Genomic DNA, 25,453 nt, shown 5'->3' with positions numbered 1-25,453 from the left:
GTGAGGATGTGGGTGAATTTTTCCCTTCTTTGACCTGTTCAGATACTTAAGTTTTGTCAGGAGTTCCTTCCACCCCTTCATCCCTTGTATAAATTTCTATTTACACATTCAAATTATATAAGATAATTTCTCCCATACTTTCTCTCCTTTCCTTTTCTCCTCTCATTCCATTCTTCTAAGATTAAGATAGAACCATTCTCTGGGGAAGCTAGGTGGTGCAGTGGATAGAGCACCAGCCCTGGAATCAGGAGTACCTGAGTTCAAATCCGGCCTCGGACACTTAACACTTACTAGCTGTGTGACCCTGGGCAAGTCACTTAACCCCAATTGCCTCACTAAAAAAAAAAAACAAAACAAAAGATAGAACCATTCTGGCCTTCTGACTATTATCTCTGATGATGACAGAGTTCCAAGGGGACACATGTATCATCTTCCCATAATAGAATGCAAATGGCTTATCCTTATTTAGCTCCATATCATTGTTCATTCGTGTTTACCCTTTTCTCTTCTCTTGACCTCTGTATCTGCACTTCAAAGTTTCTATGCAGGTCCAGTCTTTTCATCATGAATGCTTAGAAGTCCTCCATACTCAGTTTTACTGGGTAAGTTATTCTTAGTTATAAGCCTATTTGTTTGCTCTCTAGAATACCATATTCCACACTCTGCTTCTCTATCTTTGTGGTGGCTGACAAATCTTGTGTAATCCTAACTGTGGCTCCTTGGTACTTAATTTTTCATTCTGGTTGCTTGCAATATTTTTTCTTTGAACTTGAAGCTCTGATATTCACTGGTGTTTTCATTGATCTTGAAGCTGTTCCTGGGAATTTTCATTTTGGCCTTTTTTTCCTAGGGGATAACTGGTAGATTCTAGCAATCTGATTCTAAGAAATCTAGGCACTTTTTAAAATAAAAAGATTTCTTGAAATAAAATACCTAGGCATATTTTTGTGTTCCTGGCTTTTAGGCAGTACCACAGTTCTTAAATTTTCTTTTATCAATGTGTTTTCCAGGTCAATTGTTTTTTGCTATGAGATAACCTTACATTTTCATCCTTTTTTTTTCAGTCTTTTAAACTTTGTTTTAATAATTTTTGTTTTCTCAGGAAGTCACTAACTTCTATTTAGACTACTCTAATTTTCCGAGAGTTTATTATTTGGCTAAGATTTTAAACCTCTTGTGCCAAGCTGCTAATTCCCTTTCCAATTCTTCCTTCTACAACTCTCAATGCTTTTCCAATTTTCTCCTCTAACACTGTAATTTCATTTGTAAAAGGATTTTAACTCTTTTAAAAAACATATACTTCATCTCTTCCAAGAATTCTAGTTGAATTTGTACCTAAGCTATGTTCTTCATTAAGGGTTTGCCTGGAAGATGGTGGAGTAGAGGAAACACTATGGCCAACACTCCCCTCCAAACAACTTTAAAATAAATCAAATTAAATTCTGGAGTGGTAGAGTAAACAAAAGGTGAAAATGAGACATTTCTTCAGCCCAAGACAACTTAAGAAATCAGAATGAGAGATCTATGACACTGGGGTGGGGTCTGGCTTGGAAGGTAAATGTCAGCAAAACCAGTTGTGGGCCCTGGTAGTAACAGCAGCAAAAGGAGCTTCAGGAGCTCTCACACCAGAAATAGTGAGGGGATCAGGAAACCGATCAGAAAGAGACTGCAAAGCACCCCTATTCTAGCACTGGAACAGGACAGGGCACTGTATGGCAATTACATTGTTTATATCTACTTCCAGGTCACAATTCGAGGGCAGAAAGAAGTATATGCAATCAGGGGCAATATAACTTGCTGTCACGAGGGAATAGGGGCTATGAGAAGCTGTATAGATTATGGTCAAAAGGGAGCAGGGGACCTGAGGAAAGAGTCTTTCTTGAAATTGCCAAAAGAGCTACAACCACCACCTCTCCTCTTATTATTATCACCTTGAAAGTGCTGAAAACCTCAAGAGCCTGAAAAAAAGCCAATAAGTTTGGAACAGTCCAACCCGCAACCCTGACCCCAGGAACAGAAAGCCCAACTTTAACATAAATTTCGAAGTCGAGAAAGAGACTAGAAAAATGAGCAAACAAAAAGAAGGATCTGATCATAAAAGGCTATTATGGTGACAGGTAAGAGCAAGACATAAACTCAGACTGTCAAAACATCCACAATCAAAGGCTAAAAGAAAGTGAAACCCAATGGAATTCCTGTAAGATCTAAAAAATAATATTAAAAATCAAGGGGTGGGGGCAGCTAGGTGGCACAGTGGATAAAGCACTGGCCTTGGATTCAGGACCTGGATTCAAATCCAGCCTCAGACACTTGACACTTAACTAGCTGTGTGACCCTGGGCAAGTCACTTAACCCTCATTGCCCTCAAAAAAAAAAAAATCAAGGGGCAGCTAGGTGGCACAGTAGATAAAGCACCAGCCCTGGATTCAGAAGGACCTAAGTTCAAATCTGACCTCAGACACTTACTAGCTGTGTGACCCTGGGCAAGTCACTTAAACCCAACTGCCTCACCAAAAAAAAAAAAAAAAAAAAAAAATCAAATAAGAATGGCAGAGAAAAAGATAGTAAAAGACAGGGAATAGCTAAATAAGCTATGGTAGATGATTGTGATGGAATATTATTGTGCTATAAAATTGACAAGCAGAATGATTTCAGAAAAAACTGAAAAAGACTTACGTGAACTGATGCAAAATGAAGTGAACTTTTAAAACCAGGACATTTACAGTAACAGCAATATTGTACATGATGAAGAACTATGAATGACTTAGCTGTTCTCAGCAATACAAGGTTCTAAGACAAATCTCAAAGAACCCATGATGAAGCATATTATCCACCTCTAGAGAAAGAAGTGATACTGTCATCTTAATAGATACTGAAGCATGCTGTTTTCACTTTCTTTCATTATTTTATTCAAGTCTTCTTATACAAAATGACTAATATAGAAATGTTTTACATGATTGCATATGTATAACCTGTATCAGATTGCTTACCATCTTGGGGGGGGGGGCAGGGAGAAACGGGTAGAATTTGGAACTCAAAAAAAAAATTTTTTTAACTTTAACAAGTAATTGGGCAAAAAATAAAATATTATATAAAAAAAAGAAATGAAAGAAACGCAAGAAAATTATGAAACGACAACAACTGGGTAAAAGTGGCAAAAAAAATACTGAAGAAAATAATACCTAAAAAATAAAATTGACCAAATGAGGTACAAGAGCTCATTGAAAAGAAAAATTCCTTAAAAATTAAAATTGGGTAACTAGAAGCTAATGATGCCATGAGACATCAAAGAAACAATTTAACAAAGTCAAAAATTGAAAACTTAAAAGAAACATGAGATTTTCTCATCAGAAAAATAACTAACCTAAAAGAAAGGATGGAGGAGAGAGAATTTAAGAATCACAGGACTGAAAGCCATAATCAAAGAGCCTAGACATTATATTTGAAGAAACTATTAAGAAAAACTGCCCTGATATCCTAGAACTAGAGGGTAAAATAGAAATTGAAAGAATCTACAAATTACCACCTGAAAGAAATAATCTGTAAAATAAGCTGAAGACAACACTAAGTCACTCCAGTATCTTTGCCAAGAAAAACCCCCAAAAAGATCACAAAGAGTTGGACAGGAATGAAAAACAACTAAAGAACAAAATTAATCAAACTCACATGAGATTTAGCAATGTCAACCTTAATGATGTAGAAGGCTCAGGATATGATATTCTAGAAGGCAAAGGAATTAGGATTATAACCAGGAATAACCTCCCCAGCAAAAGTGAATATAATGGATATTTAATGTAATAGACGACTTTCAAGCATTTCTGATGAAAATAGCAAAGATGAATAGAAAATCTTACTGTCAAACACAAGACTCAAGAGAAGCATAAAAAGGTAAACATGAAAGAGAAACCATCACAGATTCAGTAAGATTAACCTGTTTATGTTCCTATATGGGAAGATGATGCATGTAACTCCTAACTTTATTATTATTACTATGGCACTGAGAAGGACTCTATATAGACAAAGCGTACAGATGTGAGTCAATCATTATGGGATGATCTCCAAAAACAGAAAAGACAGTGGGATTAACTGGAAGAGGGAAGGGAAAAGAATGGGAGAAACTACTTCATATAAAATAAAGAGCTTTTACAGTAAAGGGGAAAACAGTCTGGAAGGGGAGCAGGCAGTACTTGAACATCACTCTCAGGTGAATTAGTTCAAGAAAGGAAGAGTGAGTGAGTGAGTGAGTGAGTGAGTGAGTGAGTGAGTGAGTGTGTGTGTGTGTGTGTGTGTGTGTGTGTGTGTGTGTGTGTGTAAACATACACATACATTTTCATTTATTCTCTCCCCCATACACATACACACAGATAAACAGAATATGACACATATACATACATATACATACACCATACCTGTGTGTGTGTTTATGTGTGTGATTGTGGAAGGGAGTAAGAGATGGGGCAGGTGATAAAAAGGAGGGCAAATCAAGGGAGGCAGTGGTTAGAAGCAAAACAGACTTTTGAGGAGTAACAAGGTAAAAAAGAGAGATGGATAAGCAGAAGAAAACAGGATAAAGGGAAATGCATAGTTAATAATAACTGTGAATGTGAATGGGATGAATTCACCCATGAAACAGAAGTGAATAGCAGAATGGATTAGAAACCAGAATTTAACAATATGTGGTTTAAAAGAAATACACTTGAAACAGAAACAGAGTTAAAATAAAGGGCTAGACTAGGGCAGCTAGGTGGCGCAGTGGATAGAGCACCAGCCCTGGAGTCAGGAAGACCTGAGTTCAAATCCAGCCTCAAACACTTAACACTTACTAGCTGTGTGACCCTAGGCAAGTCACTTAACCCCAATTGCCACATTAAAATAAATAAATAAACGAAACAAAATAAAATAAAATAAACGGCTAGAACAGAATCTATTATGTTGCAGCTGAAGCAAAAAAAAAAAAAAAAAGCAGGGGTGACAATCATGATTTCAGACAAGGCAAAAGAAAAAAAGATCTAAGTAAAAGAGATAAGCAGGAAAACTGCATTATGCAGAGAGATAATGTCAATACTCAACATTTATGTATCAAATGGTATAGCACCCAAATTCTTAAAAGAAAAATTAAATGAATTATAGGAAGAAACAGATAGCAGAGTATACTAATGTGGGGACCTCAACTTTCCCCTCTCAGATTTAACCAAAAAATAAACAAAAAAGTTAAGAAGATGAATAGAATTTTTAGAAAAGATATAGTAGAACTCTAGAGAAAATTAAATGGGAATAGAGGGGCAGCTAGATGGCACAGTGGATAGAGCACTGGCCCTGGATTCAGGAGTACCTCAGTTCGAATCCGGCCTCAGACACTTAACACTTACTAGCTGTGTGACCCTGGGCAAGTCACTTAACCCCAATTGCCTCACCAAAAAAAAAAAAAAAAGATATTTGAAAAAAAAAATGGGAATAGAAAGGAGTATGCCTTTTTCTCAGTTGTATATGGCACCTACGCAAAAATTGATCATGTATTAAGGCATAAAAACCTTACAAACAAATGAAGAAAAGGAGAAATAGTAAATGTACCCTTTTCAGACCATAATTCAATAAAAATTTCATCCATTAAAGGGCAAAACCAAAAAAGCATTTTGTTTGTTGCTCAGTCATCTCCATCATGTCTCAACTCTTCGTGACCCCATTTTGGGATTTTCTTGGCAAAGATGCTAGAATAGTTTGCCATTTCCTTCTCCAGTTCATTTTACAGATGAGGAAACTGAAGCAAGCAGGATCAAATGACTTGTCCAGGGTCACAAAGCTCGTAAATGTCAGAGGTCACATTTGAGGTCTTCCTTATGCTAGGCCCAGTGCTCTGTGCTCTGTGCTCTATCCTCTAGCCTGACGTAGCTGCCCTTGTGGAAGCATAATTAAAAATTAATCAGTGGGATCAGCTAGGTGGCGAAGTGGATAAAGCACTGGCCCTGGATTCAGGAGGGCCTGAGTTCAAATTCAGCCTCAGACACTTGACACTTACTAGCTGTGTGACCCTGGGCAAGTCACTTAACCCTCTATGCCCACCCCCACCCCCCAAAAAATCAATCAGAAACTAAACAATCTAATCCTAAAGAATGAGTGAGGTCAAAGAACAAAGGAGAGAAACAATCATTTCATTAAAGAGGATGAAAACAATGAGAAAACATTGCAAAGTTTATTAGATACAGCCAAAGCAGTACTTAAGGGAAAGTTTCTATCCCTAAATGCATAAATCAATAGAAGAAAAAATGAGCAGATCAATTCATTGGGCGTGCAATTTTTAAAAGGTAGAAAAAGTACAACTTTAAAATTCCCAATTAAATACCAAAATGGAAATTCTCAAGATCAAAAGATTAATAAAATTGAAAGTAAAAAAATCATTATAGCAAATAAATTATATAGCCATTATATAAAATAAAACTAGAATTAATTTTATGGAAAAAACCAAGGTAGACAAGCTACTGGTTAATTTAATTTCAAACAAGAAGAAAATCACATTTCCAGTATCAAAATATGAAAAGTGAGAATGTATATTACGACGAAATTAAATTATTAGGAGTTATTCTGCCCAGTTATATGCCAGTAAAACTGACAATCTAAGTGAAACGACAAATACTTACAAAAATATAAACTGCTCAAATTAAGAGAAGAGGAAATAGAATACTTAATACTATCTTAGAAAAAAGAAACTGAACAGGCCACAAATGAGTTACCTAAAAAAAAAAAATCTATAAAACCAGATGGTTTACATGTGAATACTACCAAACATTTAATGAGCAATTAATTTCAATACTATATAAACTATCTGAAAAAAAAAAATTAGGTAAAGTCTTATCAAATTCCTTTTATGGGGGCGGCTAGGTAGCACAGTGGATAAAGCACCAACCCTAGATTCAGGAGTACCTGAGTTCAAATCCGGCCTCAGACACTTGACACTTACTAGCTATGTGACCCTTGGCAAGTCACTTAACCCCCATTGTCCAGCCAAAAAAAAAAATCCTTTTATGACACAAATATGATTCTGATACCTAAACCAGGAAGAGCAAAAATAGAGAATGAAAACAATAAACAAATTTCCTTAATGAATATCAAAGCAAATATTTTAAATAAAATTCTAGCAAGGAAATTACAACAATATGTCATAAAGATCATTCAGTATGAACAGGAGAGATTTTATGCCAGGAAGGCAGTGCTAGTTCAAAAATAGGAAAACTATCAGATCAAGCATATATCACCTCTTCACTAGATTATTTTAAAACTTTTCTGGGGGCAGCTAGGTGGTACAGTGGATAAGGCACCGGCCCTGGATTCAGGAGTACCTGAGTTCAAATCCAGCCTCAGACACTTGACACTTACTAGCTGTGTGACCCTGGGTGAGTCACTTAACCCCCACTGCTCCGCAAAAATACCCCAAAACAAACAAAAAACAAAACCTTTCTAATTAGTCTCCATGCTTCACATCCCTTACCATTCTAGTCCATCCTACTAGACCGACTAGCTTCATGCTGCCAAAGTAACTTTTCTTAAGTGCAGATCTGACCATGTCACCCTCCTACTCAGTCAAATCCAGTTGCTTCTTACTACTGCTAGGATAAAACATAAAGTGCACTGTTTAGCTTTCTGTTCGACATCTTACCTTGGAGGCGGCAGCAGCAGGAGTTCCTGGAGCCTCACCATACCGCCCAAGGACCATAAGAAGAAGAAAGATGCCGGCAAGTTGGCCAAGAAGGACAAGGACCCCGTGAACAAGTCTGGGGGCAAAGCTAAGAAGAAGTGGTCCAAGGGAAAAGTGCGAGACAAGCTCAACAATCTGGTTCTGTTTGACAAAGCAACGTATGACAAACTCTGCAAGGAGGTCCCCAACTATAAACTTATTACCCCTGCAGTGGTCTCAGAAAGACTGAAGATTCGGGTTTCTCTAGCCCGGGCAGCCCTCCAAGAACTGTTTAGTAAATGTCTGATTAAGCTGGTTTCCAAACACAGAGCACAAGTGATATATACTAGGAACACCAAGGGTGGAGATGCTCCAGCTGCTGAAGATGCATGAAATGGTTCAACATTTTTGTGTACATTTTCAAAAATAAACTTATTGGACTTAAAAAAAAAAAAAGTACACAGTTTAGCTTTTAAAGCCCTACTCTACATAGCCCAAACCTATCTTTCCAGCTTCAACAAACATTACTTCCCCTCTCATACTATGTGATCCAACTACACAGGATCTCTTACTCACAACACAACACTTCCAATCTTGGTACCTTTTCATTGACACTCTTAACATGCCTGGAAGTCACTCATTCCTCACCTCTCAAAGTCCCTTTCTTACTTTAAGACACAGGTCAAGCACCATCTTCTGTATTTAGTCTTTTCTCACTGCCTCCATCTGTTAGTGCCCTAATTACTCTGGATTTATTCATTTCATATTTATGCCGTACAAAAGTACTAGTCTCCCTCAATAGAATATAAGCTCTTTTTAACTAAGGATTATTTTATTCTCTGTACTTATACCCTCAGTGCCTAAAACATGGTAGTTGTCTTAAAAAAAAATACTTGTTGGGGGCAGCTAGGTGGCCCAGTGGATAAAGCACCAGCCCTGGATTCAGAAGGACCTGAGTTCAAATATGACCTCAGACACTTGACACTTACTAGCTGTGTGACCCTGGGCAAGTTACTTAACCCTCACTGCCCTGCCCCCCAAAAAATACTTGCTGAATGTTGTTGATAGAGAAACAGTATAGACTTTTCACTTAAGTTCAAGAGTAAAGTGAGGATGTCCACTATTACCATTATTATATGATATAGTCCTAGAAATGCCATCTATAGTAATAAGACAAGGAAACAAATTGAGAGAATAAACAAAAGCAAGTAAGAAACATAATTACCATGTGTTGCAGATGATATGATGCAAGTAATTAAAAATTAATTGAAACAATTTCAACAAAGTAGCAGGTTATAAAAAGAAACCTACAAAAATTATAAGCCTTTCTGCATACAGGATGTTCTAAAAAACCTCAGTGCAATTCAAGTTTTAATAGCTTTAATATATATATTATGGGCGATACTGTCCCAAATATCCAAAAAATAAGACTTTGGGGATGCCCTGTATTACCAACATGTTAAGAAGATATAGAGAACAAAGTAATCTATTCAAAATGAGCGCAAAATATATAAATATCTGAAAGTCTAGCTACTGAGACACAAATAAATTATATTACACTACAAATTATGCTACAAAACACTCTTTACAAAAATATAGACCTAAATAACTGGAGAAATATTAATTGTTCATAGTTGAACCAAAGGAATATAATAAAAATGACATTACTAATTAAATTAATTTAAGGATTCTTTACCAAACTACCAAAGGGTTATTTACTTTATAGAACTAGACAAACTATATAGGTTAATAATTTCAAAGGATATAATGAAAAAAGTAAAAAAAAAATACACCTAGCAATAGCAGATTTTAAACAATACTACAAAGCAATGATCATAAAGACTATTTAGTATTGGATAAAAAATAGGAAAGTTGATTGGTGAAACTCATTTAGGTGCACTGGACTTAGAAGGAATCAAAAATAGTAGCATAGCAATTCAATTAACCCAAGAACTCCAACAAATGGGGAGAGGACTCACTATTCAATAAAAAACTGCTAGAAAAGCTAGAAAGCAATCTGGCAAAAATCAAGACTTAGGCCAACATCTCATATCATATACCACAATTAGTTCTAAATTGATATAAGATATAAATATAAAAAGTGATGTGATAAGTACATCAGAGGAGCAAGGAATAAGATACCTTTCACAACTCAGGGCAAGGGAGAGTTCTTTCCCTAGCAAACATGTAGTGAAGATGACAAGAAATAAAACAGGTAATTCTGATTACATAAAACTGAAAAGTAGTTGCAAAAACAAAATCAATATATTTAAGAGGAAAAAATCTTTATAGTTAACTTCTCTGATAAAGGTCCTATGTACAAGCTACATAAAGAACTGAATCAAAAATATAAGAGCACAAGCCATTTCCCAATAGAAAATGGTCAAAGGCAGGCAGCCAGGTGGCACAGTGGATAAAGTACCAGCCCTGGATTCAGGAGGACCTGAGCTCAAATCTAGCCTCAGACACTTGACACTTACTGGCTGTGTGACCCTGGGCAAGTCACTTAACCGTCATTGTCCTACCCCCCCCAAAAAAATATTTTACAAAATACAATATTCATTCCTATTAAAAACACTAGAGAGCATAGGGATAGGTGGAGCTTTCCTTCAAATAATAAGCAATCGACAAATCAGCAAATCATAATCAGCAAACAATTATAATAGGGATAAATTAGAGGCTTTCTGAATAAGATCGGGTTAAACAGGGGTCCATTATCACCTCTATTATTTAATATTGTACTAGAAATGTTAGCTTTAGCAATCAGAGAAGAAAAGAGAATTAGAATAGACAAGGAGGAAACAAAAATACCACTCTTTGCAGATGATATGAGGGTATACTTAGAGAATCCTAAAGAATCAACTAAAAACCTACTTGAAACAATTAACAACTTTAGCAAAGTTGAAGGATATAAAATAAACCCACATAAATCATCAGCATTTCTATATATGACCAACAAAGTCCAGCAGCAAGAGGAAGAGAAATTCCATCTAAAGTACCAGTAGACAATATAAAATGCTTGAGAGTCTACCTGCCAAGACAAACCCAAGAACTCTATGAACACAATTACAAAACTTTATATACAAATAAAATCAGATCTAAATAATTGGAAAAATATCAATTGCTTATGGAGAGGCCAAGCTAATGTAATAAAAATGATAATTCTACCTAAATTAATTTACTTATTCAGTGTTATACCAATCAGACTACCTAAAAATTATTTTATAGAGCTAGAAAAAATAATAACAAAATTCATCTGGAAGAACAAAAGGTCAAGACTATCAAGGAAACTAATGAAAAGAAATGCACAGGAAGGTGGGCTAGCTGTACCAAATCTGAAGCTATACTATAAAGCGGCAGTCATCAAAACTATTTTGGTACTGGCTAAGAAACAGAGTGGTGGATCAATGGAATAGGTTAGGCACAGAAGACACAGTAATAAATGACTATAGTAATCTACTGTTTGATAAACCCAAAGACTCCAGCTTCTGGGAGAGGAACTCAGTATTTGACAAAAACTGCTGGGAAAACTGGAAGATAGTATGGGCAGAAACTAGGCATAGACCAACATCTTATACCGTATACCAAAATAGGTCAAAATGGATTTCGACATAAAGGGTGATACCATAGGTAAATTAGAAAAGGAAGGAGTAGTTTACCTCTCAGATATATGTCCAAACAAGAGAGAATATTATGAAATGCAAAATGGATGATGCTGATTACATTAAATTAAAAAGGTTTTGTACAAACAGAAGGAATGCAGACAAAATTAAAAGGGAAGGGGCAGCTAGGTGACGCAGTGGATAAAGCACCGGCCTTGGATTCAGGAGTACCTGAGTTCAAATCGGGCCTCAGACACTTGACACTGTAATGATTGGAATGACGCCACCTGCTGGAGACTTACTGTAGAAGAGTTCTGCCCATGAAGCGAAGGTCTTTGAGGGCAAGACCAGGAGTCTTTTCTTTGGCGTCAGGAAGTGACGCTGGCTAGTGGGAGGAGGAAGGAAGAGACTGGCACTCGGTCTCAGTCTCTTTCCTTTGGACTCTGGTGGAGAGCGGAGCTAAAAATGTGCTCTCCCTTTAATAGATAGGAATCTAGGCCTTTCTCTCTCTCTTTACCAAACTCTTATTCTCCTTAATAAATGCTTAAAAGTCTAACTCTTGCTAAGGCTTGTAATTTATTGGCGACCACTCATTAGATATTTTAGACAGACTAGCTAGAATTTTAGCCCTTAACAACACTTACTAGCTGTGTGACCCTGGGCCAGTCACTTAAACCCCATTGCCCCACAAAAAAAAAAAAAATAGAAGGGAGGCAGAAGCTGGGAAACAATTTGTATAGCCAGTATTTCTGATAAAGGTCTCATTTCTAAAATATGTAGGGAACTAAATCAAATTTATAAGAATGCAAGTCATAAAAGGGGGGAAAATTGTACAAAAAATATTTATAGCAACTCTTGGTGGAGGCTAAGAATTGAGAATCAAGGGAATGTCCATCAATTGAGGAATGATGGAAAAAGCTGTGTTATATGATTGTAGTGGAATGGTCTTGTGCTACAGGAAATGACAAACAGGATGATTCCAGAAAAACCTTGAAAGACTAATGAACATCGATGTATAGTGAAGTGAGCAGAGCTGAGAAGACATTGTGTGTAGTGACAGCAGTATTGTTCAATGAGCAATTGTGAATGACTTAACTACTCTCAGCAGTGCAATGATCCAAGACAATCCCAAGGAACTAATGAGGAAGCTTACTATGCACCCCTATAGGAAGAACTGATAAAAAGAACACTTGTAGATTGTATATATATAACCTGATTGCGATCTTGTGGAAGGGGGAGGAAAGCGAGAGAGGAAGGGAGAAAAATTTGGAACTCTAAATCTTATGAAAATGAATGTTGAAAACTACCCTTACATGTAAATGGAAAATAAATGTTTGTTGCTAAAAGTAAAAAAAAAAAAGAATGCAAGTCATTACCCAACTGAGAAATGGTCAAAGGATATGAATAGGCAGCTTTCAGATGAAGAAATCAAAGCTATCCATTGCCATATGAAAAAATGCTCTAAATTACTACTGATTAGAGAAATGTAAATTAAAACAACTCTGAGGTACCACCTCACACCTATCAGATTAGCTAATATGACAAAAAAGGAAAATAATAAATGTTGGAGAAACTGTGGAAAAACTGGAACACTAATACATTGGTGGAGCTGTGAACTGATCCAACCATTTGGGAAAGCAATTTGGAACCATGCCCAAAGGGCAATGGGACTGTGCATACCCTTTGACCCCATTATACCACTACTAGATTTATATCCCAAAGAGATCATAGAAGAGGAAAAAGGACCCACATGTACAAAAATATTTATAGCAGCTTTCTTTGTGGTAGCAAGGAATTGGAAATTGAGGGAATTCCCATCAATTGGGGAATGGCTAAACAAGTTGTGGTATATGAATGTAACGGAATACTATTGTGCTATAAGAAATGATGAGCAAGAGGATTTCAGAGAAACCTGGAAAGATTTACATGACCTGATGCTAAGTGAGATGAGCAGAACCAGGAGAACATTGTACACAGTAATAGCAACATTGTATGATGATCAACTGTGATAGACTTGGCTCTTCTCAACAGTGCAATGATCCAAAACAACTTCAAAGAAATCATGATAGAAAATGGTCAAAGGTAACAGACATTTCTCTTGATTTGATTTGTGTGTGTGTGTGTGTGTGTGTGTGCGCGCGCACACGCGCGCACACGCATGTAAGGCAACTGGGGTTAAGTGACTTGCCCAGGGTCACACAGCTAGTGTAAAGTGTCTGAGGCTGGATTTTGAACTCAGGTCCTCCTGAATCCAGGGCCGGTGCTCTATCCACTGTGCCACCTAGCTTCCCCAATAGACATTTCTCAAAAGAAACAATGCAAACACTATCAATAACCATTTGAAATATTCCAAATCACTAATAAGAAAAATGCAAATTAATACCACTCTGAGTTTCTACCTCTCACCCATCAGATTGCCAAAGATGACAAAACATGACAATAGTTGGAAGAGCTATGAGAAGACAGACACCCTAATTATCACTATGCTGGAGCTGTCAAATGGTCCAACTCTTCTGGAAAACAATTTGGAACTATATCCAAAAAGCCACTAAACTATGTACAACCTTTAGGCCCAGCAATATCAGTATCAGTATGAGGCCTTTTCCCCAAAGATACCAAAGAGATATATTGTGAGAAAATAATGGGCACTGGCAATGCCCAAAGGCCTGAGCTCCAGGGGATTGGTTTGGATTGATTAGACTGACTCTGCTGATTAACTCACTTAAAGTTAATTCAATTAAAACCACACCCGAGACCATGCCCAGAATCCAGAGCCAGAATCCAGAACTACACCCAGATGACATCCCAAGAATCATCTGAGAAAAGACTTCCAAAGACTTAAATGGACATTTTCCTGTTTTCCTTTTCCCAATTCATACACTATCTGTAATATCCATCTCCTAAAGGGGACTGCCCCCCTTTAGTTTATTTTTATTTGTAATACCCAGCTACTAAAGGAGACTGCCCCCTTTAATTTTTGTCAAAGCATTGCTCAATTTCTTTTCTCTCTTTTCATTCCCTTTACATTGTTAGTCATAAGTATCTGTAATGTTATTGCTTCGTTTAAGGAAACTGTGTTTCTTAACGAAGCACAGAGGGGTTTGTGAGAAAATAATGGGCTTTGCCAACGCCCAGAGGCCCCAGCTCAAGGGGATTGATTTGGATTGATTAGATGGACTGACTGCTGATAGACTCACTTGAAGTTGACTTGATTTAAAGCACAAGTGCCTGGCTCTCAAGAGGGTGTGTTCTCAGAGGCTGTGGACTCTGACCTCGACATGGGACAACCCTCAAGTCCAGTGAACCAATGGATTTGTGTGATGCTAGCCAATTAGCTTGAAGCAGTGTGAAAGGACCGCCTCTCCTTCAGATGCAGAAGAAGCTTCCTCTGGGAGTTCAGCTCACGAACAGGGTGGTGGAGGAATACTGGAGAAAGAACCAGGTGAGGCTGGAACTCTAGGCTAAATAGGCCTTTTCTTAACTTTCTGAGCCAAGTGTTACTCTTTTTACTAACACTTGGTATGCTTTAATAAATGCTTAATGCCCCAAAACTGGTGCTAAAGCTTTTAATTTATAAGTAACCCTAGCTAATTTTCCCTACACTTGGGACAGGAATAAAGCTACCATGCATTAGATTTTAAATGTCACAATGTACAAAAATATTTAACAACATTTTTTTATTGCAGAAAAGAAGCAAAAACAAAGTAGATGCCCATCAAATCAGCAATACCTTAACATATTACAGTTTATGACTGTAATGCAGAACTACTGGAGGATAAGAAATGGCAAAAGAGATAAAAAGAAACCTACACTCAGATGAGGAGTAAAATGAGTAAACTTAGAAATGTGACTACAACAATGTAAAGAGAAACTATAAAAGACTTAAAAACATGAATCACAACTCCAGAAGACTGCTGATAAAATATACTTCTTAGCTCTTGGAAGACAAAGAAGACTAAAAGCACAAAATGAGACATACAGTTTCAGATGAGGCCAATGAGTAGATTTTATTTGTTTTTTTTTGTTTTTTTTTTAAAACAAGGAAAGCCTAGAGGAATCATCGTGGAAATTAAAATTTGTGATACAAAAACTTTTAAAAGGAAGACAACAATGTCAATGAATCATTAAAAAAAAGAGACAGAGAAGAAAAGGAAGCTAGATGATGAGACATAGACAAGCAGAACTACCATGTTATGTTTCAAATTTATCGCCCCAAAAAGCTGTAAGAGGAGTCTTAACTGCAGTCTTTCTTCTCTTTGCCTAGGTAATTTTTCATGTCTGTTGATGTCTGTCTTACGCAAAGCTTCTTAAACTGTGGGTTGCAACCTATATGGGGTCACATAGCTGAATGTGGGGGTCTTGAAAAATTTGGCAATGGGAAATGGTTATGTATACCTATTTTATATAACTATCCAGGGTCACATAAAAATATCTGGGGAGAAAAGGGGTCACAAGTGGAAAAAGTTTAAAAAGCCATGGTCTAGTTCATAGTAAATTTTTAAAAAGACAATTTAAATGAGAAAAGAAAGAAAATGAGGGGAAAGGCGAGAGTCAGTTTTTTTTTTTTAATTCACTTTAAATTACCTTAGAAGTGTAGAAAGACAAGAAAAGGGCATTCTGTTTTCCATGTCACTAGTCATTTCATATGGCTTCCCTTCCTACCATTCCACAGCTTTTGACAAGGTTACTAACGAACTCCAAAATGCTAAATAAATCTTATGGTCTCTTCTCACTTCTCATCCTCTTTGACCTTTCTATAACTTTTGTCACTATAGACTACCTTCTTCTGGATGCCCTTTTCTCTCTATTGATTCAGTTCCCCTCTTACCTCTTTCCCACAACTCCCCTTCTCTGCCTCTTTTGCTGGCTCCTTATCATCTTTCTTCATCTAAACTTGGGTGTTTCCCAAGATTCTTCTCTTTTTCTCTCTATTTCTTCTCTTCTTTCTCTACTCTCTGCTTTGGTGATCTCACCCTAGCAGAAGACTCTCAAATTTATTCGTTGTTGTTTGTCCTTCATTCTCGAAGAGGATGAAGACAGATGTCATGACTTGCAATGAACTGGATTTAAGTGAGGAATGGCTGTGCAAAGTCACCAACTCTCTCCTCAGGAGCCATCTGGGTTCAGTAGTAAGATATATTATCAGGAGAACCGGAGATGGCCCTGAATGCAGTGGGAAACCCTGGCCTTTTAGGTCTCAGTAATTAAGGCTACGTAAGAAGGCAAAAAGTTATACCAGTAAAACTACTTCCCTATCTCAGCAGGATTCTAACTCTCAGACCTAATGCTTTTAATGGTATTAATACACATCTGCGTTTCTGAATGACTTAAAATCTAGTTTTTCAACAGAATCCCAGTAAAATACTTTAATAGATCTGTGATTTCATCAATGTAGGCACTCCTACTAAAGGTACAAGTCATAGCCCATCCATTCTTTCTTCTTCTGTGTAACTCTTGTCTATATCTAATTGGATGTATATTTGTATATTTTCAAACTAGATCAACCATATTGAAGGCTTTTCGCTAATCCTTCTGATACTGCAAGGATACCACTGTAGCATGAGAGATGTCCATCTGTTATCTCTCACTCATGCTACAACTGGCCCATATAATTTTCCAGTTACATCTCTTTGACAATACCTTTTATACTTCATATATACAATTCATCATTGATAATACACTGCAATTAACACCTGCCACAAAATCTCTCCAATGCCCTTTGAGTAACCCTCAATTTTATACCTTGTAGACTATGGTTATTCCATGATTTGTAGCAACACTGGTGTTCAAAAAAGATGCGGTTTTATTTCAGAAAGAAACTCAGGGTTCTTTTTGAAAGCACTACACAATTTTCCTAATGCAATATCAACTCTCTCTATTTCTCAATTCCAAGCCCAGTTCACTGTCCTTTTGCAACATCTAAGATAATTATACTTAATGATCAGAATGAATCGGCTGTCCATCCAACTGCATTATCATAGTCTGGACAACAGGCCTTCTTCATTCACTTAGTTTTTCCTGTGTGGAAGACGGATAAAACTCTTTCAAATAATTATGAATCTCATTTATATAACTGAACTTTTGCTTCATCCAGTCATCTAATTAATATAATATCCATAAAGTATATGGAGTTTAACACAATTTCTTTAATTTCTACAATGCTTTATGGTTTGCAAAACACTTTTCTCATAACACCCCTATGAGATTAGGATTATTAAGGAAGGTAAACTTTTGCCCATTAGGGAAAAAAAGTTAAGTGACTTGTTCATGTCACATAGATAATAAATATCTAAAAAAGAATACGAATCTAGGTCTCCTGACTCCAAATCCAACACTAGCCATTACTCCAAACTGCTCACCCACACTACTCCCCAAAATTAAATATTTTAACAAAAAGTCAGACTCTACCACATTTTTATTGCCTACCAACAAAGAACTTATTTAGTAATTCCATAATGGAATGTATCTTTTCTGTATTTATTATATCCATCCAGGATATAGAAATTGACAGCATGGTACAATGGAAAAAAATCACTGGCTCTTAAATCAGACGATCTGGATTTAAATCCCACTTCTGATGTTTATTCCCTGTGACCTTAGGCAAGTCACTTAACCTCCCTGAGTCTCAGTTTCCTCATCTATAAAATAAGGAAACTGGACTAGATAGCCTGAGGTCTCTTCCAGCTCTGGATTTATGATCCCATAGTCAAACTAACTGACAAATTTCACTGCCTATCTTTGGGGCAGATCCTGAATACTAATTGCTCTGCTCTCAGCAATGTGAAATTCCAAATTCTCTAACACAGATATGAACTGGAATTACTTAATATTGCTTTTTAAATCCAAGAGTGAATCTGGTCTCAAGAACGATGTACATATTTAAGACATTTTTATTCCCATCCATGATTAAGTTTTCAATTCCCATGCATGGCTATCTCTAGAGCATCATTCTAGTAAAATTTAACAAATTTCCTAGTCAGGATTATAGGTGAAATCATTAAAATCAATTAACTATGAAAAATCCTAAACCCAAGATTTCCTAGTCCCAACACCACTTAAATCATTTTAAAGCTTTGTCATTTTCCAACAGCCTCCCCCTCTACCCCTGGTGAGAGTACTCCCTTATAAAAAGAAAAACAGGCAAAATCAATGAAACTAGCAAATGTTTCTCTAAAGAGAAGGGAGATGTGCATCATTTATACTGAACCAACACCAGACATTACAATTAATCTGAATTTGGCTTCCTTTTGGTTTTATTGTCTTCTAAAAGTTTGTATTGAATCATTATTTTTAATGTTACCTTCATTTGTAAAGGGATCTCTTTCTCTTCTCCAACCCAGTAAACCAATCACTATAACAAAAAATTAAAGAGTCCCACAAAACTAATCAATAATCAACACTATAAGAGTACATGCATTATTCCATCCCAATAGCCTTTTACTTCTGCAAAGTACAATTTCTCATCTCTACCCACTTGATTATAATTACACAGCACTAAGTTTACTTTTTGTTTCCATTTACAATGATGTAGTCATTATTTTATAGTTTTCTTGTTTCTGCTTACTTCATTCTGTACCAATTCATGTCTCCTCGTGCTTCTCTGAATTCTTTACATTCATCATCTCTTTTAGGTATTCATTTTTTTTGGGGGGGGGGGAGGGCAATGGAGGTTAAGTGATTCACCCAGGGTCACACAGCTAGTAAGTGCCAAGTATCTGAGGCTGGATTTGAACTCAGGTACTCCTGAATCCAGGGTCGGTGCTCTATCCACTGCGCCATCTAGCTGCCCCCCATCATCTCTTTTAGTGTGTAGCAATAGTCCATTATACTTAGGTACCACAATTTATTTTAGCAATCTTTAACCAATGGGAATTTACTTTATGCTTTGTTCTTTGTCATTTGGGACTTTGAAAGTCCAGCTGTTTATCTTATACCTGGGACAAGATTTCCAGAGGCAGTTGGTGGCAGAGGATAGAGAGCTGAAAACAAGTGTTCCTCTACTTATCTGATTTATAAAAAGTAAACAAAATTGCATTATACACCTATCTGATCAAATTCAACTAACATTAAGTACTGATTCAACAAGACATTATGGTAGGTTCTAGGGACATAAAGAAGACACAGCAGTAGCACTCAAGGAAGCTCATAGTCTAAAATACAGGAGGTAAGACATATACAAAAAATAACTAATGCAAAGTAGAATATAGATAAATATGTGACATGACCTAACGGTGTTGTTAGAAATTCAAAGGGGGAGAGATCTGTTAGAATACAAGCTCCTTGTGAGGATTGTTTCATTCATTTTATTTGTATTCCTGGTGCCTAGCAGGCACTTAAAAAATACTTGTTGAATGTTTCTAGTGGCCTGGATAGTGAGGAAGAGTATCACAGAAATCTTGAGCCAGACTTTGAAGGAAAAGACTTCAACAAGCCAAGACTGGAAGGGAAAATATCCTAGTTGTGAAGGGAAGTGTTAAGCAAAGGCAAAGGGTCAAGAATGATTAAGTTCAACTTGGATGAAATACAAAGTATATGAAGACAAAAAGATGGAAATGTTAAGCTAAACCCAGGCTATGAAAGACTGAATGCCAGGCTAAAGAGTTTTGCACATAATTTGGCAGATACGCTATAGTGAATTAAAGAGCCTTTTTTAGTAGAGTAACAGCTGTGCATCAAAAATTAATCAGGCAGTCAGTCAAAAAGAATAGACTAAGGGGCGGCTAAGTGGCGCAGTGGATAGAGCACCGGCCCTGGAGTCAGGAGTACCTGAGTTCAAATCTGGCCTCAGACACTTAACACTTACTAGCTGTGTGACCCTGGGCAAGTCACTTAACCCCAATTGCCTCACTAAAAAATAAATAAAAATAAATGAATGAATGAATGAATAAATAAATAAGAATAGACTAAAAACAAGTAGGACTACAGGTAGAAAGGCCCAAAAGTAAATTACAAGAGACTAGGGTAGGGTAATGAGTAAACAATGGGAAAAAAAAGGGTAAAGTAAGAATTGATAGGATCTGGTATTTTATTGGCTATGAGGGTGAAGAGTGGCAGTCAAAATTGATAACCCCATTAAGAGAAATCAGAAATAGCAATGGGTTTAGGGCAGAAGATGGTTCAAGTTCAGTCTTGGAAATAGAGAAATGCTGACTGACATACCAACAGGTACAGATGAAACAGTTGGAAATGAGATACCAGACTAGAAGATCAAGGAACAGGTGTAGGCTGAAGTTACAGATTTAGGAGTTATCTGTTCAAATGATAATTGAAACAATGGAAATAGAAGAAATGTCAAAGAAAAGATGGCCAAGAACAGAGCTTTTTAAAAAAAATTATCCATGCTTTATCAGAATTTAAGACTCCTCCCTCCTCCCGATACAGGCAACCCCTACAATGGAATCTTTGAAATTAAAAAAAAAAGGTATATCCTGAAAAATAACACTAATTATGAGCTTCACTCAAGTTTTATTCAAACCAGTTTTTGAGGAGAGAGTGAGTAGAAGGGAGAAAGTACAGCAAATCAATGTATTAACAGTTTACTGAAGTATTTCCACAATAACTATTTTATTATAAAGCAAAAAGGATACTTCTAGATCATTGGAAATAGAGACTGAATAGAATAAATTCTAGTTTTCCAACATTTCAATTCTATAAATTTCAAATTGTGAACTTTCAAAATTTAACAAACCGAGGCTATTACAAAAAAAGGCTACTGTTGCTAAGCTCAATAATGTTGGTTGTTGGGTTTTAAAAAAAAAAAAAAAAGACTATTCCCAGGCAAGTCACTTAACCCTCATTGCCTCACCAAAAAAAAAAAAAAAAAGACTATTACTATTCTTTCCCAATAGCTAATGATCCAGTTTTTAACCACAATAAAATCAACTTATATGCATCAAAGATATCCTTTGGGAGGCAGCTAGATGGCGCAATGGTTAAAGCACCGGCCATGAATTCAGGAGTACCTGAGTTCAAATCCGGCCTCAGACACTTGACACTTACTAGCTATGTGACCCTGGGCAAGTCACTCAACCCCCATTGCCTACAAAAAAAAAAAAAGATATCCCTTGGATTGGATATCAATTATCCTGACTTCATTCTCTTATCTCTTAAAATCAAATTATACCCCAACAAAATTGAGTCAGCAAATCTTCCCAATAGGCTCAGATCTGCCCTTTCATTGTCATTCCCATAGACTTGGGGGGGGAGGGGGGAATGCTGCCACAAGCAGCTGAGAATGGAATTTGGCCCAAATGATACATGTTATTATGACTGTGAATCAAGCCAGAAGTAAAAGTTGTTGGGTTCTTAGATCTATCCCAAACTAATTAGATAACCACAAATTTGGTACTGGACTGAAAGATTTCTCCACAGAAACTGGGTAATCTTGTCATTTCTCCTGACTCAGCTACTTATCTCTATGCAGAGGCCACCCAAAACTTTATCTTCAGTCTTGTCTACTGAGATCCAAACCACACAAATATGGCTGCTGACAGGTCATCTCTATCTGACAGTTTCTTTGTCATTTCTAATACAAAATGTCCAAAAGCAAGTTAATATTTCCCCATAAAACTACTTCATAGAATAAAAGAGTTTCAGAGTTGAAAACAGATCTGAGTATCTAACTACCTAGTCCGAGGTCAACCAACTATATGTCCCATGGGCCGAATCTGGCCCACTGCCTGGTTTTGTATAGACTTTATATTTTAAATAAAGTTTTACTGGAATACAACCACATTCATTCATTTACATATTGTCTATGGTTGCTTTTACACTACAGCAGCAGAGTTGAGAAGATCATATATAGTGTGGCACCCTCATCACTTCTCACTGCTGCTCTGCTATCACTACAAATTGCAGTGATGCAATTATTGTCGAGTATATGGGAATTTCAAGTATATGGTATTTCAAATGCCGTAAGACTCTATACAATGACATTTTTTTAATTGCCAAAACATATCTATCATGTAAAAAAGGGGGGGGGGGACATTTAAAAAAAAGAGTTTTTTACAATTTTTTGAGTTCAAGGTCACAACTGAATTTTTTTTCTGAAAAAGAACCACTCAAACAGTTGTTATAGTTGATAATAGTAGTTACTATTATCAAACAGAATGGCTTTGGAAATTAGCTTTTGCTTCAGACTTAATGATATCTCTTAACGAATTCCAACTAAAATTAGAAGGCAAAATAGAACGTATATACTGTGGTAAAGGTAATTCAACAACTAACATTTAAATCACAAATAATGTCAAGCTTCTTTGTACACTTCCTATGCTGTCAAAAGTTAAAACAAGAAATGAGATTACCATTCCCACAAACATGCAGCATATCTACTCTCCAAACTCAAACTACAGTTCTAGAAGCATTTCAGACATTGATACAAGTGCAAAAGAAATGTCCACGTTTCAAAATCCATTTAACCATGCAATTAAGTAGCTTCTACTTAAGTTTCAAATGAAAATGATTAATAGGCAATGCAATGACATGCTAAAAGGCAAATATCTAGAAAAGAAGCTATGAGAATTTTATAAATTCCTTCTAAGCAATTAATACACTCTATTAAAAGCATATACTTGTGGACTGATAACGGTTTTTGAGAGTACTTATCTGTGTGAAGACATTTTCAAAGATTAAATACATAAAATCTCATTATAGATCAGCATTAATAGATGAATATTTGTAATCAATTTTGATAGGGAACACTAACCCCCCAAAACACCCCCCCAAAAAAATAATTCCATTCTTCTCATTAGCAGACTTCTATTATAAAAAATTATGTTAGCATTATATTTTGAGTTTTATCAATAAAAACTGTAGAAATCTGTTCTCTTATATAAGTACATACACAATATTTTCCATTTTTGCCTCAGCCCACAAAACCTAAAGTATTTACTCTCTGGCCCTTTTTAAAGTTTGCCAACTCCTTATCTAATCCAACTAATATCCAAAAAAGAATCCTTAACAAGTAGTCATCCATATAAAAATAAAGTAAGTTTAATCCAACATTTACTTAAAAGGCCTCCAACAAGAAAGAACATAACTTCCCCAAGTAAGCCATTCACTTTTAGATAACTCATAACTTTTGCCCATTGTTCCAATTCTGCCCCCCCCCCCAACCAAGCAGAACAAGTCTAATCTCTACTCCACAGGCTAGCCATTTCAAATACTTGCCCCTTCTCCTCTAAGTTAAATATCCCCACCCCAATTCCTCCAAATGACTCCTTGCTAGGGCAGGACATATGCAGCCTCTTGTTTTTTTCTGTAAAGCTGAAAAACTTAGTGGACTCCTAAATTGGAAAATAAGTTCTGAGACCCATCAAAAAAAAAAAAAAAAAGAAGTTAGATCTATACTACCTCATTACACGGAATCCATTTCCACATCCTTATCTACTCAGAAGTGATAGACTGTAACTTCATCACAAGTATTAATAATAGCTAGTATTTATATAGTACTTTTAAGTTTGCAAAGCACTTTACATGTCATCTCATCTGACCCTCACAACAACCCTGAGGTAGGTGCTATTATTAGCCCATTCTACAAAAGAAGAAACTATAGTTGAGGGAAGTCAAATGACTTGGTCAGGATCATACAACTAGTAAGGATCTGAGAAAGAATTCATATTTAGGTCTTTCTGACTACAAATCCAGTCCTATATAACATAACCTAAGAGAAGTCTGAAAGGCATAGCTATCTACTCTGACCCTACTCTCAATGTCAGCACCATCACTATTCATCCTGTTCTCCAGGCTTGAAATCCTGGTTATCACTGTATCTTTAACTCTTACTTCTTCTGTTTCCCCCCTCATATCTATTCAGTTACCAAATCCTATTGATTTTGCTACCACAACATCTCCCCTCGCCCTCACTTCTCTATTCTAACTACCTGTATATTGATAATCTTTTCAAAAGTCTTCCATTTTCCACTCTAATGTTCATACCACCGCCAGATTCTCCTCCCAGATATACTCATGTCACAGCTCTCTCCAAAAACCTTCAGTGGTTCCCATCTCCTGGATTCCTATTTGTTCTTGACAGCCCAACTCAAATATTTTCTTGTCTTATGATATCTTTCATGATCCCCAATGTCAGTGACAACCTCCTACCTCATCCCCCAACAAAATCATAGAATCTCAAAATCTTGGAAGAAACACCAGAGGTAGATAATCTAGTCCAACCTCTAACCTGAATGGGAACCAGCTCCAACTCATAGCTTACAAGAGGTCTTTTAGACTATGCTTCAAGCATTCCAAATAGGGAGAAGTTTTAAATCAGGAGAATCTGCCTCCCAGGGTTATCTTTAGAATTCAAAGGAGATTAATTTTGTAAAGCACTCAGCACAGTGCCCAGCATATAGGTGCTATAGAAATTCTAGTTATTATGGCTGTTATTAAATGGATTCAAATCATGTCTTATACATTTACCAACTATGACCTTGGTTACTTGGCATCACAGAGCCTCAGTTTCCTCATCTATAAATTGCAGTAATATCTATGGTACCTCAAAGGAAGAAAGAACTTTGCAAACCTTATATATAATTGTGAATAATAATGGTAATTATGATCTCCTGAGGCAACCCATTCTACTTTTAGATAGCTCTGTTAGGAAGTTTTTCCTTACATCAAGTCTTAATCAGCCTCTGTAACATCATTCTCATAAGAATGGAAACAATACAGTTCTTAGTTTGGTTCTTTGGGACCAAAGACAAAACAAGTCTATTTAAAAACAAGTCTAGGGGCAGCTAGGTGGCACAGTGGATAGAGCACTGGCCCTGGAGTCAGGAGGACCCGAGTTCAAAATCCGGCCCCAGACACTTAACACTTACTAGCTGTGTGACCCCGGGCAAGTCATTCAACCCCAACTGCCTCATCAAAAAAAATCCAAAAAAACAAAACAAAACAAAAACAAGTCTAAAAAAAAACAAGGAATTACCTCTTCCATAAAAGGACCCTTATAATAATTGAGACAGCAATTATGTTACCCTTAAATCTTTTCTCCTAAAGGTGACAGACCTAGTTCCTTCAACCACTCCTCATATAATATACTCTCACTTGCCACTCTGATCGCCCTCCTCTGGAAGCACTCCAGTTTGCCAACATTCTTTCCAAAAGATAGGGCCCCAAATTGAGTACAATAATCTAGATGTGATCTAACAGAATAAAACAGGACCTCACACAGCACTTTATT

General features: G+C 36.6%; 2 protein-coding genes across 5 annotated transcripts in view; one reads left to right on the top strand and one right to left on the bottom strand.

The window, feature by feature from the left end:
* TLK2 (tousled like kinase 2) overlaps positions 1-25,453 on the bottom strand; it is a 147,597-nt gene that overhangs the window by 103,815 nt on the left and 18,329 nt on the right. The gene's annotated exons all lie outside the window — the stretch shown is intronic.
* On the top strand, positions 3,667-8,125 carry LOC122753435 (40S ribosomal protein S25-like). The gene is made up of 2 exons (XM_044000828.1): positions 3,667-3,794; positions 7,576-8,125. The coding sequence occupies exons 1-2, from the start codon at positions 3,667-3,669 to the stop codon at positions 8,060-8,062; spliced, it is 615 nt and encodes a 204-aa protein (XP_043856763.1). The 3' UTR covers positions 8,063-8,125.

The sequence above is a fragment of the Dromiciops gliroides genome, chromosome 4, assembly GCF_019393635.1.
Source record: "Dromiciops gliroides isolate mDroGli1 chromosome 4, mDroGli1.pri, whole genome shotgun sequence".
Lineage (NCBI taxonomy): Eukaryota > Metazoa > Chordata > Mammalia > Microbiotheria > Microbiotheriidae > Dromiciops > Dromiciops gliroides.
This window is presented reverse-complemented; position numbering and strand designations above follow the sequence as displayed.

Coding starts and splice junctions, on each gene's coding strand:
- LOC122753435 (XM_044000828.1), top strand. CDS start 3,667: ATGAGATTTAGCAATGTCAACCTTAATGATGTAGAAGGCTCAGGATAT. Junction 3,795..7,575: donor GAATATAATGGATATTTAAT/GTAATAGACGAC, acceptor CCTCCTACTCAG/TCAAATCCAGTTGCTTCTTA.